This window comes from Drosophila mauritiana, chromosome 3R (assembly GCF_004382145.1).
Source record: "Drosophila mauritiana strain mau12 chromosome 3R, ASM438214v1, whole genome shotgun sequence".
NCBI lineage: Eukaryota > Metazoa > Arthropoda > Insecta > Diptera > Drosophilidae > Drosophila > Drosophila mauritiana.
Genome location: NC_046670.1, coordinates 8,771,467 through 8,787,156, shown reverse-complemented (window position 1 = coordinate 8,787,156; position 15,690 = coordinate 8,771,467). Strand labels below are relative to the sequence as shown.

Genomic DNA, 15,690 nt, shown 5'->3' with positions numbered 1-15,690 from the left:
ATATTAAAGAGCTGGGAGAATGTGTTTAAATAAGCTAAATTCTATTAAGGTTTTTAGAAAATCGATTAATTATGACAGAGCTGCCAGTCTGCTGAAAAAAGCTCATTTGGCGTTGCCACGATCGCCTAAGGGTGTCTGGCAGCGTAGTTGGCAATTCACCAAGGAGCGCACAGAAGTTCGCGGATAAAATATATATTTTGTGTTAAAATAGTACGCCTTGATGATAAAGAGTTCGCGATTACCTCAGTTGCCAATGGGTAAGTTGCTTGCTTGCATTATAGACTGCGGTCTTAGCCTAAACTGCTGGGCGGGGACTTACAAAAGCCGGCGAATTTCCATGTATATGCATTTACATTGTTGTTGGCCCGCAACTGCAGTGCTGTTAGGTTAACAGCGGCAGTGTGACCAGACGCCCGCTTGTTTATGTTTGGGGCTCGCAAAATAACAGTGTTTGTTCAAAACGCATTCAGTGCGCAAGAACCTCCGCTTGCCGCCAAATGGAAACCCCCAAGCGAAGCAATATTGAAGACACATCCGAGGCATAAACAGTGCTGAGGTTTAGTGCAACTGCAACTGCTCGCGATTGCGCTACGTGCGCTGCGGTTTTCTGCTGTTCAAAGTGCTGCAATTCCGCGCGATTTCCACGCCATGCAGTTGGAGCAAATGGACTGTTGATTGACTGGCACTCGAGAGGAAAGCGGATTAAACGGCTTTAACAGTTAAGTTCGAAAATGGTTGAATGAAACAATGGAACGTATTTCCTTCTTTGCACTTACAAAACGAGCACGTGATGACCGAATTTTAATGGTGCCCCCCCCCCCCCCCCCCCTCACAAAGACACTTTAAACCATTGAAGTTTTTTATAGTTAAAGAGTTTCGCCTATTTTGCATTCGGTCCTTTAGGCTGCCAGTTTTCAAGTGTCGAGTCTGTTGGGCATTCAAATGGAACGTTTAGATTGCACCCTTTTTCTTTTTATTTTTCAAGAGACACCCCAGAGGACAATCGTTTACCAAATGAATAATGTCGCTTTTGCAGCTACCGACCGATTCACCATTTTGTCAACTTTTATTTGACACATTTTATTGGGCAATTCGCTTGCCCGGTAATCCCTTTGCATTGCTAATTCTGTCAAAATCGAGGGCGACATTTCCCAAGGGTCGCATTTCTCACCCGTTCACTCTAAATTCGAATCGAAATCAGATTTTTTTTTGCTGATGTCGGTGTGTTTTGTGGCCAGGGCTTCCAAACTCCTGTTGACTTTCGCATACAAACATTAGTTTTGTGCACTGTTGGCGAATTCTGGCCCCCAGTCCCCCAAAGTGCACACACACACACACAGGCACACCCATTCGATGGGCCATTCAATTAGAAACATTTCGAATCGGCAATACTGAGTTGCATTGCTTCCAAGGACTCAAGCATGCAGCATGTGCAGCATCTGCAGCTGTCGCCATTAGTGGAAAAGTTGCTCCCCCGCTGGGACCACAAATCTGTATTAATTTACGTTTAATGTGCTGTGCGATAATCCAAGTGACTCATAACTCTGTGTAATTGAATTAAGCTTTAATTAATGGCATTAACTTGTTATTTTTATTCTCCCCTAACTAATTGCTTGGCAATTTAATGCGCTTTCTGCACATTGATTAACGCACACAGGGACACACGTGGAACAATTGCAGCAGAGAAAGGTAGACAACGGATGAATGGAATGGCAAACTGATGATGGTGCGATTACTTTTTTGTTCGTCACTTACAGTAGGACTTCCCTAAAGAGTAACTTGAAGTTTTGCCCATTTTTAGTTGTATCCTATAAAAGATTTTAAGGCTAGAAAATGACTTAAATTCTTTTCCAAAAATACAACGAAGAATGCACCTGTTCCTCGATCCTCTTTATTATTATTCAATTAAGTGGGACTGCCAGAAAATCCCCTTTGAGCAGTCCGACTTTAGTATTTTTTGCGGATTAAGCGCATGAGAGCGAATAATTTGTGTATGGGGATAAGTACCTACTTTCCGTTGGACCTTCACTCGTGCCGCCTTGTATCGTTTTGGTGGAGCAGCTGCAGCCGGATTTTGGCATCGCACTGACGCAAGCATATTTCAGTGGATCGGGCCACGTGAAGGGATGCGGTGTATGCGGATTGTCGGGTGCTGTGGTCGTTGCCAGTCAGGATTTATGAAGCCCCGCACTCCGGTGGCAGGCGTATCCGCTTCCGATTCCGCCTTGCCATGCCTCATACTCCTTGCCTCCTCGCGTCTGCTGCTTCCGCCTTTGTCGTCTTGCAGCACAAGTGCTGGCAGTATTTTCAGGTTGCTGCACTTGTAATTCAATTGCCTTGAAAAGCGGCAACGGGCCAACGGCTGCATTACAATCTCCGCCCTCAACGAGCTGCTCGAAGTAACATATTAATACCCTGTGTGGTGGTGACCGGCATGGGATTACTTTAATATTCGCAAAGAGTCAAAATACCTTGTTCGGAAACCCTTTAATCAGGAGTATGCGTGACATTCATAAGACCTTTAATGGTTTATATATCTCAAGTAAAGGGAGCTGATTTTGGCCCTTAAAAGTAGGTCACTTTATTCTATGCCCACGAGAAGATTTTCTTTCAGCTTTAATTTAAGTGTTTGTGTACAAATAACTATGCTATCTCCATTTCTCATCGGGGACATCCCTTGATTACCATCTGCATATACGCTATATGGCCTAATTAAGGCGCCGCAGACACAGTTAATTAACTTAATTTTGATTAACGCGCCAAAATTACATTTAAATATTTCATAAGCCACCGCAAACTGGGGAACTTTGGCACACTCACACACAACTTGTTTATTCACACATTCACACTTTGGCCAACGCCAAGCGAGTCCAAAGTTGTGGGGGGAAAATGGGAAATGGGGGAAAACGGGGGAGGTTCCGGTATATTTTTACAATTTTCATAAACGCATGAGCAGAGCGGAGGCTAAAGGAAAAACTTCCAACACGCATACATCTCCCTGCAGACGGTGTATAGTTTAAAACAATGAAACCCATCCCATGAGAGAACTGCTGTCCAGGTTGGCCAGGATGTCCAGGTGCGCGGAGTCTGAGTGGAAGTGTGTTGAATTGGGTCCAAAAAAAAGGCCGAATGAATTCTAAAAGAGATTCGGGAGAGGCGGTGCAGAGAATCCTTAAAGCATCCTGCGGACGAGGAAATGTGGTAAATGTGGTGTCCAAGAGGATTACACGAAAGGAAGGACATCCCGAAATACATCGCATTTCGGTAATGAAGCTCAGGACTCGCAAAGCAACAATAAATTGAATATTTCAATTAAAGCAATCGCATGATCCATAAGAATTGAAAATCAATGAATTTGGAAACACTCAAATGGAACAGAGGCCTAAGGAACTCATATATTTCCACATCCTGGCGAGGATCCAAGTCGCGGTAAATACTTGAATTTAGCATTCCCAGTGTTCCCACTATTTGTTGGCTCACTGTGGCCAGTTGTTTGGCGGTCATGCATGCATCCTGTGCTTCATTTAAAAGTTATTTAGAGCTCTGCCGATGACATCGCACGGGGACATGTCCTGCGGATAGCAAGGGGAACTCGGCAAAGGCAACGGCAAAGGAGCCACATTGTGGAGAGCGCCGTGCGTGTGCTCCGATTATATTTGCATGAGTGCGTATTGAAGTCAGGACATGTCCTGCGGGAGGAGTTAAATGCAGAGTGGATCAGCAGGGCGGCGCTGGAGGATGAGCAGCAGGAGGCAGCAACTGCGGGTATTTGGGCAGACGGTGACAGGCAAAACGAAAACATTGCGAGTGTAAACAAGCGAGACGTGCTGCAGGATGCGCAGGATACGGTGGATACGGTGGATAAGGACGCTCGACGTGCAACATGCAACAATAGCATTAAGCTCGCAGCGGAATCTCATTTGGAAGGCATGCAAAATGCGCCGCATTCTTCTCGCATGCAAAGCGGAATGGGTGTAAAATTGGTTCTGGGATTGCGATGCGGAGCAGGGACATGGACATGGGCATGGGCACCAGCGGAACTGGCACCAGTTGGCAGAAGTCGTGCAGACCGCAGACAAAAGTTGCCTAGGCTCATTTCGTGCCCCCCAGTGGAGCAGCCCTGCTCCAATTTACATAGTTGCAACTTTGTCGTTGGCATTAGAAGTTCGTTATTTGCTTTGGTAGCCAAGGAGCGCAATTCAAAGCGGCATTCGCTGTAGGAATAGAAAGTAATCCAGACAATAGTCAGGGGGCAAAAGTATGATTGTTGTTAGTTTTTCTACCATCAGATATCTAAACAAGATAAGTTCAATAAGAACTTTAAATGAAGTCATAAACTAAAGTTAATAGTTGGATGTTAAATACACATATTAAATTGAAGCTACCTCAAGTTAGTGCTTTAATTAAATTAAACACTATTCCGCAATAAATTGACCATTGAGTTTGCATTTCCATTTGCACCATTTAAAACTTAATCGCTCGAAGCATTTGCCATGTTTGTTTCGATGCAAATGAAAATCAGAGTGCAGCGTGTTGCAGCTTCGCAGTGTCGAAATATAAATCCTACGTAAATCCTACGTTTATTTGTTGCCGCTTCTGATGCTCACACACTTTGCATTCCCATTTAAATGTACGGCATGCAAATCGCAAAAGGGTTGGAATGTTTATGCAAAGTTCGGGGGGCGTTGCACTTAAAACATTTGAATTGTTATAATTTCCATGGTAATGCTCGCTTTGCCAAATGAAATTAGTGAAAATATTTTAATTGCTGCATGCGGACGCTGCGAATTATGCAAATGCGGCTAAAGGCAGGAAAATGCTGTTGCAAAATATGGAAACTCAGTGCCATCCGCTTTGTTTGTCTAAACTTAAATGGGTTTTTGGCTTAGCACGAGTTACAGTTGACTTTGGCTTTGGCTTTGGCTTTGGCCCACTTCCGTCAGCTAATCTCCTTGCCCCTCCCCATCCTGCGCCGCCCCTCTTGGCTTAATTAATTTTTAAGACATCCTAGGTGGAGGCGAAGGGGAGCGGCTTGAGTGGCAGCAGAAGTGTGCGGGTGACAGCTCAACCGGAGTTGCGCATACGCCGTGTTGGCCGACATTGCACCACGGGCTGACTTTGATTAATTGGCTTAGCGTTTGCTTGTGTGCTCTGCTGCACTGCTAGATAAATTACAGGATGCGGTTGTGGACACACACTCGTACAGCCAGCAGTTGTCTCATTTAATTCAGGCGAGTCTTGCCAAATTCAATCGCCCCAAAAATGTCCAACCAGTTTGCCACACTCTGTTGATCTTAGCTGAATGCCCGGAGCCATCTAAACATTGGGCCAAAAGTTGAACTGAAGTGTTTGACATGTTCTGGTTGCCATTTGGCTAGAAGTCAGCCCAAATACCATGCATGCAGAATATTCAGAGAAGTTTGCATGGCGTGGGCGTGGCAGAAGGGCATCGAGGCACTAGCGACTTGTCAAACTTAAAACTCGTTCTTTATGCGAACTTTGTGCACTTTTCAATTGTTGTGCAACTTAAGCGAAATGCGACACCACTGGTAACCAATTTATGTAATCTGTGGGTTATGGTTATGTCCTTAATGGATCTGTGCTTACATTTTTAATCGGCTTGAAGTCGTTTTGTGATAAAATGAGGAAATATATTTAACTTCTATTATAGTACAAGGGTGTAGTAGATTCGTTGTTAAGTATGTAAGATGTAGAAGAAAGCGTTTCCGATCATAAAAAGTATATATAATCTTGATCAGGATCAAGTGCCGATTTGATTTGGCCATGTTCGTCTGTCCGTATGAATGTCGAGATCTCAGGAACTATAAAAGCTAGAAGGCTAAGATTCTAGAGATTTTGTATGCTGAATCTGAACCTTCTAGCTTTTTTAGTAACTGATATCACGGCGTTCATACGAATAGTGATCCATTTCCGGAATATACATTATAAGTCAAAAGACTGTGCGTAACGGCATTGAGATTTCTGTCCAGCGTAGGCGCCACAAGAATCTTTATGATTAATCTTAACTATCTATATCTTATTGTTCCCAAGATCTGGACGTTTATGCGGACGGACACAGATCAACTTGGTCAGTGACCACTAATATATATATTTTATGGGTTCTAAAAGATTCTTCCTATCTGCTACATAAAGCCTATTATAGCCGAGTAACGCGTATAAAGATTTCATATTTTAAGTGGTTCCAAGGGCTCTCAATTTGAGCTTGTCGTAAAACGGAATCAGTTACACTTATGTGTGTTCTTCCCAGGGCTTAAGCTTTCTAATCTGGAGCTGCAACAATCTGTGCTCAAATAGCAGCAGGACCCAAACCGTTCCATTTCGCATCCATCAACTCGTCGTCGTCGGGAATTGGATGGAGTCAGGGATGGAGCTGAGCTGAGCAGCTATCCGTGTGCAGTTGCTTAATAATTCATAAACATCAATCACGGAGCTCGGTGGCACTCGTTCGAGTGGCTGGATGAGTCGTCCCAGCGGAGTGCATTCCTTCAGCGTTGTCACAGCATCTGCCTTGTTAGAAGGGCCTCGCCATATGCTCATCCATCCACCATCACTCCGCCCGCTGGAAATGCCGAAATGTGGGCCAACACTTTGCTCGCAGTGCTTTGGGCCTGCATTAGTAAACATTTTGTTGTCGTCGCTCGTCATTTGCTGTCATCAGTCGACAAGTCAGCACACAGCATCATCGGGCGATGCACTTGAGGGGCTGTTGCATCCAGAAGGGGGCGTGGCGGTGCACAGGCTGGACTGCATTTCAGTGCCTGTTGAATAAGAGAATTTAATGGCTTTTACGGGAATTAAAAGGCGACTCTAGAGTTGGCTTTCACCCTGCATTGCATGCAGCATTGCAAACTGCACAATGCAAGCAGCAAAATGAACACAAACACACACACACACAGCCAAACAAATAGACTTGCATTTGCATTTCGCTGACATTTGGAATTAATGATGCTAAATGTTTGCATGGCCAGGCCAGTGCATTCTTATCGCTAAATAAATATCACGCATACGCAGCGTTGTGCTCGCATTATGGTATATACCATTCAAAAGCCGCACAAACTTTATTAGCCACGCTTGTATGCGGTTAAGCCAAAAAACGTCGAAAACTGTGCCATTACATTTAAGCCATTTCGATTCGAATATAGTTTAGACAGATCAGCAATTAAAATTTAAGTTTGACTTTTGCTGGTGCATAAATAAATAAAGCACAGTGTAGTTGATAATCCTTTAATTGATGTCATTTTTGCTATTCAATAACCACATTGTGCAAAATTTTCAAACATCTTGGCTTCCGTATTTCGAAAATCTAAAATCTAAATGCAGGCGAGTGAAAGTGAAAAGCTAATCAAGAAACAAGTTAATTTCGCTTGGCTTTCTGCGCTTGCATTTCAATTTGCTTGTCAACCAGAGACACTCATAAATCACAGTAAAGCCCGTAATGCAATTGAAATCGATGTAGCATATGTGCCCGACTGGCTGCCAGGATGTAGGATGTGGGATGCAGGATGTGGCATGCAGGATGTGCTGTGTAAATTGTGATTGAATTCTATGTTGCAAGGACATTGTCCGTTGAGTTGAGATGCCTCGAGCACATCCAACTCGGCTAAACAATATCTGACCACAACTGTATCTATGGTTTATCTTGTTTGTATGGCCATGTTTTCTATATCTCGCAGGACTATCTAGGGAAAATGCATTGCCAGCTGGCTAGCAAACACCATTCCCCATTCAATTTACCCCTTTTTCACGTCCGCTATCTTTGCTCTGTCGCCCGTTTTGTTGGCAGTAAAATGCAGTACAAAATCATTTCAAATTATAAACACGGCGTCGTTGAGGGTCCCTTTTTTTGAGGCGGGACACTAGCTACGTGTCCTAGCCGTGATTTCTTTACACCCCTTAGTTGTGGGGTGCATTGGGCTGCAGCAAAAGTATCAACAATATGTAAAACTATATTGTAATATATTAAAAAAGATGTGTTTTAAGCCATTTTGTGCATGAGCTGTGCTTTTAGCATATGATGTTGTACCAAGGAAGAAGCAACTAAGGTATGGTATCTTTTTTTTTTCTTTTATGGTATCTTATAGTCGAGGCATTCAAATTTGAAACTGTTTTATGGATTCAGTTTTTACTCGCACAGCAGCTGTTGCTGTGACAGTTTTGCTTTTTGCTACTGCTACTGCTATTTTGCTTGTGCTTTTGCTTTTTGCTTTTTGCTTTCTGCTTTCTGCTGCTTAGCGCTTTTGAGCGGACCAACTGAGTGTTGCACGGACGCTTCGTTCTAATTCCACCTCGATTTTCCCTCCTCGATTTTCCGCCACGGAACTGGCTTTTTTCGCTGTAAACTTTTGCAGTTATAATCTGCTTATGAAGTAGGTAACAACGTTTTTATTAAGACTGGACCCCAGGAATGCAGACAATTTTCGTAGCTCTACGAAAGTTTCGCATCAGCACGGCAAGTTTGTTAGTTTAAGTTGATGAAAAAATCTGGTTGGTTCATCAGAATATTTTCATTACGGCGACAAGTTTCGCTTACCAGTTTTTGTTTGCTAGCCATTTTCATTTCATTCACAGTTTGTTTGCTTTGCCAATTATGAATTTTACTGAGGAGGTGGCCTCGTGGGCGGATGCTATATATTTGCATACATTTGATTGCCAATTTTCCATGGCATTCTGTTGGCAACAAAATAGCAGGGCTTATGGCGGCATGAAAGTGCTTTATGGCATTGCATTTCTGCTGGTTTATAAATAGAGGCTTTGTTGCTGATTGCACAATATTCGTTTTGGGATCCGTGGATCCAGGCATTTCTCTTGATTTAACCCAATACATTTCGACTGGAAAATCCCCAACGAGCATTCCTAATTCAAGAGCCAGCATCGGCATGCATCCTGTTCATCGTATTTCGATTTATTCCCTTCCAGTGGAGAAGTGGTGCACTCTGCAGCTGCTGAAACTAGCTGGAGTGCCCATCGAGGCATCTTAAGTCTGGCCGAGAAGGCATTCAAAATGGGGTAAAGATGGATATTCCCCCGCTTGTCCATTAGTGGCCGACTGCCAATGGACGTTAATAGGGCGTTAAATGGCCTAATTGCCGATTATGGCCCTCAGGCCAATAGGTAGCACAATATTTTGCCAGCCCAAGTGCTCAGCCTGCTTAAAACGCGATTTGCACTGAGAGAAAAACAAGCCATAATATGTTCTAAAAGCATAAAGTTTCTGGGAATTATTTGTATAAAAAAAAAAAAACAGGAAGCCTTGCGTTAAATTTGAAAGTCGTTGTCAAGGAATAGAGTTGGGCTAGACAGCTTAAAAAATTTTTAATTTTATTTTTAAATTTTAAATTGAGCGAAATGTCTGAACTTTTGAATCAATTGAAACGCCAGAGGGAAGAGGATTCAACGAATTTTTTTGAGCCATCCAGCAAACGATTCAAGTACAAGCATCTGAATGACGAGATTAGGAGCAGCTGCAGCATTTCGTATCTGGAGGAGAGCGATACTCGGGGATCTGTAGAATCAGGATACTCGCCGGAACTTGGACCCAGTGAAAATGCCTACTACCTGCAGAACCAGATGCTTTTCAACTTGCATGTCGAGCGGGAAATGCGCAAAAAATTACAAATAATTTCTAGGAATAACTTAAATGTGCAAATCTGATTCTAATTGAAATTTGTAACAATGAACCTTTTCAAATGGTTGACTGATATTTTCCCACCGTGTAAATTTCTTTGCAGTGGCCAGAGTTGTGGCCGGCAACTGTATCCTTAAAGCCAAGTTAAGGCAGCTTTGGCCTGGCTTTCTCGCTCCCTTCATCCTGCTCCTCCTCCTCCTCATCCTCCTCCTCCTCTTCCTGCTCCTCCTGCTTGCACTTGTGCTGCAGTGGCAGGCAAATTTTCTGCTCAAAATGCAATGCAGGGAATGCAATAAAAGCGATGCGAGAGCCACTAAATGGAAAGTCGCAGCAGCGCCTTAACTTAAGTGCACTGCTGCACTGGATTTGCAGGATTTAAGATTTAAGATTAAAGTGGAGTAATTACGGAGCTTACTTAAACAAAAGCTGTGTTACAAACAATGTTTAAATAGCATTAAGTTAGTATGAAAACTACATATTAGAAAAATGCTTGTTATTTTTGGAAAGTATAATAAACAAAGTTATTGTTGCCCACTTGTATAATTCCAGTTGCAATATACTCCTCGAAAACTATGAACATGCGGCCATAAACAGCGAATTGAGTGCGTTTTTAGGTTCGTCAGTGGGCGCTTTAAATGTTTTTCATGTTTCATTTTTCAGACGTGTTTTTCTACGTTTTTTTTTTTTTTTGGTTTTTTGGCCAACTGCCAAATTGTGCGGTGTGCGGAACACTTCGCAGGACATGGCTGCTATTTCTAGCACCGCCCCGCCATTGAGTGGGTGGATGTGGGGCAGGAGGATGAGGAGATGGAGCCGGAGGTCACTGGCAGTCGGGAAATGGCCAGGGACGCCGTGAATTGCTGCCTGTCTGCAAATTGGCCTCTCGATTTTGCGGTGCAATTACATTTAATTTGGGAAACAGTCGCACCGAACTATTTTCAGTTCTGCCTGACGAACCGAAGGCAATTAGCACCGATCCATTGTCCTGTCGAGACCGTTTCTTGGCAGGATCTGTCGGTAACGACCAGGGAAAGTGAATTGTCTGCGCTGAGAGAAAGAACGGGTGAAAGTGTAATATAAATGGACTTAGTAATCTTCTTACGAGAGTAGTTTTAAAGTAAAGCGTGGTTATAGTTATTCTAAAAACGAATTTAATAAATTTGTGACTTAAACTATAGGCGTTTGTGTAATAGTTTTTATAGTTAACATCTCATAGAAATCAAATAATATAGTGTATTTTTGCATAGTGTACAAATGGACATGAAATTAGAAGTGCAAACTGAGGAAAGGGGCATTTTTCTGCCTCATAACGTAGCACACACTCACACACATCATACTCGTGCCCCTTTTTGGGGCGCCTCTGTTTGCATAGCTGGTTTCTCAATTTTTGCATCCTTGGCAAGAACATCAGCCAACAAAGCGACTGAAAAACGAGAGCATCCATTCAAAGTAGTTGTGGTTGTGAAAATACAGAGATGCCAAGGAGAAGCCCACACGATTCCCAGGCCATCCTTCCTCCGCATTCGACACCTCCCATCGTTTTGTTCGCCCCCAAGGAAAATGTTTTCGTGTGTACAAATTTGGCAACAACTGGCGTTGGAAAGTCAGGCGAAATCGAGGACGAAGTATTGCAAATGTGTGGATTAAGCCCCAAATGGGTCAGCAATCGGCATTCGATTGGCTCCTGCCGAATGCAAAATTGATGAGGATTAGCAGCTTAAAACACCAATTTCATGTGGTTAGTCAGTTTAGCCAAATGTAAATGTAGTCAAATATATACATATATTAAAGTGACTACATAGTACACCATTTTTATATCTAAACTGCATTTCCACGCAATGTCAACATTTGTCTGCGCCATTAGCAATGATGGCAAACTTCTCATTAGATCACCTTTTCGGTGGTCACGCCACCGATTCAACCAAACCACTTCACTCAACCGACTAACAAGTGTCCACAAAGAGTTGAAACCATTTCGCGTTTGTCTTTGCCGGCAGCCACGAACCAACCACCAACCGCCAGCTCCCAGCCACGAACTGCGATCCGAGTGGCTAGGTGGCCTAAACGTGGCGCCCACTTTCGGCCCAGTGAAAACTCAATTCAATTTCCGCCAGCGAGACAGCTGCACATTTCCACTTGAGCACTTGCATTTATCGCCTGTCGAACCATCATAGGATGCTGCCATCTTGCCAGCCTCGCATCCATGGAGCACTTTTATCCAACTATTTGTGCGGTATATCGCACCTGTGCGAGATGCCTTTATGGCTCGGCTGGAGGCTCATTTAAATAAGCTGTCAGTTGTGCCTATTTAAACGAATGCGACCAAACTATCAGGAGGAGCCATTAAGACCGCCAGGCAAAGCACTTTCCATTTTCCTGTTTGCTCTAGACCAGGCGAATTTCAACTTTATGGCTGTGTATTAAAATGATTTTTAATGATTAAAGTTTATATGCAATTTAGGAACAAGTTACTCACTTTAGTTTCGAAGTTTGATCAATATACCCGAAATAAACACAACGAGTCATTATAATAAGTAAAATATATTCCAGTTTTTTGTCCACTGTACACCACAGTGGAGCACAGCCGCCGGAGCTGGGCAAACACAAAGGCGGCAGCCAAGACCCACAAGGAAGCACAAGAACAACAATGGAAGCAGCCCTTAACTCAACCTCAATGAGCTGCTCAGACCGTTTCGGTGGCGTATGAGTAACGTGCGGCTGGGGACGCCGGTTGTGGGCGGATTTATATAGCATAACTCCGGGGGCTACTTGTTGGATCTTCAAATATTTATGAAAAGTGATGCAAGTTCTTACTCAGCAGCATTGCAGTGGCTGACTTGCCACAGCGTCACACTGATGAAAATAACTATGCTACTACTTACTTTCTATCTTGGGATATACTTTGTAATTCAAATAAACCTAGCCCAGCTTATTATATAAATATAAATATTAAATATAAAATGTATCTCTTTAGCTTCCTGTTTTCCATTATTATATCACTTCTTTTACACACACATATTTTTTCCGTACTGCAGATGCACTCAAATCTTTGGATATTTATTTGGCGCCGGAAACTTTCCTTCCTGCTCGTCGTGTCTGGCCTGGTGCTTCTCGGCCTCTGGACATGGGCCATACTAATCGATACGACAGCCGCAGCACAGCCTCCTGCCGCCCTCCTCTCCAGTTCTGAGCGCCAGCAGCAGCAGCAGCAGCAGCAGTCCACGGGTTACCAGCAGGTGCACATCATCCAGAAGCTGATCGAGCAGGCCAACCGGGTGCTGCGAGCCGAGCGGCTCAAGGATAACGCCGTCGAGAAGTCGCCATCGCCAGTCCAGCGGCTGGGAAACGTGCGATTCCTGCGACCCACACAGGCCAAGAAGGCGCCGCTGCCCATGTCCGAGAGCTTCCTGTTCGAGCAGGAGCGCCTCAAGATTCTGGAGCAGCAGCAGCGCCAGAGAAACGCCGGTATGGAGGAACTGAACGCCAATGCCGAGGACGAGCGAATGCTCAGTTCGGCGGAGCGACAGACTCAGTACGAGCATGAGCTTCAGAGGATGGGTGTGCCGGTGGTGGCTGGCATCGGGCCGGATGGTCCGAGAGCTCCCGCCGAGCGTCTCGTTCATCTGGACCTGAAGGGTGCTCCGCCTAAGCTAAGCTTTCTCAAGCAACTGCTGCCCGTGCTACGGGCACTGGGAGCCACTGGTCTGCTCATAGAGTACGAGGACATGTTTCCCTACAGCGGAGTTCTTCAGCCGCTGGCGGCGCACAATGCCTACAAGGAGGACGAACTGCGGGTAAGTCTTGAAATCTTCAGGCAGAGATATATCTAATATATGTTCTTCTGCAGGACTTCCTCGAGTGCGCAGCCCTCCACGGGCTGAGCGTAATGCCCCTCGTTCAAACCTTTGGGCACATGGAATACGTCCTCAAACTCTCGGGCTTCGAGCAGATGCGTGAGCTGGCGGAGAGTCCACAGTCGATTTGCCCCAGTCAGCCACAGAGCATGGCGCTGCTGGAGCAGATGCTCACCCAAGTGATCGAATTGCATTCACAGTGCTTGGGTCAGGCGACGCCCGCCACCAACGTTCCCGTAGCACAAATACGGTTCACCCATATCCACATCGGCTGTGACGAGGTGCAGCGCATGGGCGAGTGCACCACCTGCCGCCAAAGGCTGCGCAGTGAGCTCTTCCTCTCGCACGTGGTAAGCATGGCGCACTTCATCCGCCGACAGTGGCCGCATCTGGGTGTGGTAATCTGGGACGACCAGTTGCGATCGATGTCCCTCAGCGAGCTGCAGCACTCGCAAGTGGGCAGCTACGTGGAGCCGATGGTGTGGGTGTACGCCAGTGACATATACCGCTTTATTCAGCCACAGCTGTGGGATACCTATGCGAAGGTCTTTCCTAGCGCCTGGACGGCGTCGGCTTTCAAGGGAGCCTTTGGTGAGAGCTTGTTGGTGCCGCCGCTGCAGCATCATCTTGAGAACAACATCCGATGGCTGGCAGTGATCGCCAAGGAAGGCGGACGCTTCTCAAAGGGCTTAAGAGGTCTGGCACTGACCGGATGGCAGCGGTACGATCATTTCGCAGTGCTCTGTGAACTCCTGCCGGTAGGCATTCCCAGTCTGATGACGTCGCTGTCGACCGTCTCCAAGGGCTACTTCAGCACTAATCCGCGGGACAATGAGCTGCTGCGCGTGCTGCAGTGCGTCTTCCAGCCGGACAGTCGGCGATCGGGTCGACCCTGGCTGGAACTGCATCCGAATGCCCATCACAGTCAGCTCTTTGCTGTCTGCAACTATCCGGGTCACCTGGTCTTCAAATATGCCCTGCGCCTGTTTGACAAGCTGGCCGAGATCCGACTCTATTTGCAGCAGACCCGGGACCAGAGCGCCTGGCTCTCCGACTACAATGTGCGGCACAACTTCAGTTCGCCGCTGAGGGTGCGCGAACTGACTGACAGGACGCCGATGCTGATCGAGGAGCTGCGGGCGATGGCGCGGGAAGCGCAGCAGCTGCTGTGGGAGGTATACGACGAGTACACGGTGACGGAGTTTGTGGAGCAGCACATTTATCCCACCATCGAGGCACTGCAGCGCCAGTTGGCCAGGGCGGAAATGCTGCTCCAGCGACGCACTTGGCCACAGAGACCACTGCCTCTGCCCTTGAAAGTGCAGGAGGACATGGGACTGGTGACGCATCAGCAGGAGCAACAATGAGAGGCGCCAGGTGAGTGTCCTGTTGGCAGTTACCTTAAGTATACCTGCAGGTGTAAAATGTAATGCTTAGTTTATACCATTTAACTTTTAGCCAAAATGAGCAAATTGGCCTCGGCCCAAATATGAGTTAATTTGCTTTAATGGACTAATCGCACACTGGCTGGCAGTTCCTGCTCCGGATCTTAGTCTACTCGCATAGTGATGGCGTTCGAAACGCCCAAGCCCAGCATCTTGTGGCTTATAAGCCAGGATAATACGAATGTTAACAGCAGCAGCGGCTTCTCGGCCCAGAATACATGCATAATGGTAGCATTAGCCATTTGTAATACTAATAACATCAAATGTTCATTTTTTCTAGACTACTTTGTAAGCAGCGGCTCAATTATACAAATATAGAACATATTCATACTGTAATAAAAAATAAATCAAACAACTTTTATTGCCGTCTTCCAATTGAACGCATTTTTAGTGAAAACAAGAGGGTATGCCATAGTCGAGTTTCCCGACTATCAGATACCCGATACTCAGCTAGTGTGAATGAAAATCGATAGAAATTTACAAAACTAATAAAAATGTGAAAAAATAACAACACATTTTCTAAAAAACTGTGGGCGTGACAGTTTTGTGTGGTTGGTGGGCGTGGCAACATGGGTCAAAAAAATTGCGCTGCGATTATGTCTCTAGAATCAGTATGCTGAATCGTAACCTTCTAGCTTTTATAGTTCCTGAGACTAGGGCGTTAATACGGACAGACGGACATAGCCAGATCAACTCGGCTATTGATCCTGGTCAAGAATATATGTATATACTTTTAATGGTCGGA

General features: G+C 45.2%; 2 protein-coding genes across 4 annotated transcripts; both read left to right on the top strand.

Annotated features, from left to right (window-relative positions):
- The first annotated feature begins 130 nt into the window (after positions 1-130).
- On the top strand, positions 131-15,316 carry LOC117143977 (hexosaminidase D). Of its 3 annotated transcripts, none has more exons than XM_033308914.1 (4): positions 131-257; positions 12,682-13,440; positions 13,494-14,877; positions 14,959-15,316. In XM_033308914.1, exons 2-3 carry the CDS (start codon positions 12,682-12,684, stop codon positions 14,865-14,867), a joined length of 2,133 nt encoding a protein of 710 aa, XP_033164805.1. In that variant the 5' UTR covers positions 131-257; the 3' UTR covers positions 14,868-14,877; positions 14,959-15,316. The 3 variants fall into 3 exon arrangements, with proteins under 3 accessions (XP_033164805.1, XP_033164806.1, XP_033164807.1); XM_033308915.1 differs by having other exon boundaries at positions 14,938-15,316; XM_033308916.1 differs by lacking the exon at positions 131-257 and adding an exon at positions 497-718.
- LOC117143978 lies at positions 9,277-10,253 on the top strand. Its single transcript, XM_033308917.1, has one exon. It carries the CDS (start codon positions 9,367-9,369, stop codon positions 9,670-9,672), a length of 306 nt encoding a protein of 101 aa, XP_033164808.1. The 5' UTR covers positions 9,277-9,366; the 3' UTR covers positions 9,673-10,253.
- Positions 15,317-15,690: the final 374 nt, after the last annotated feature.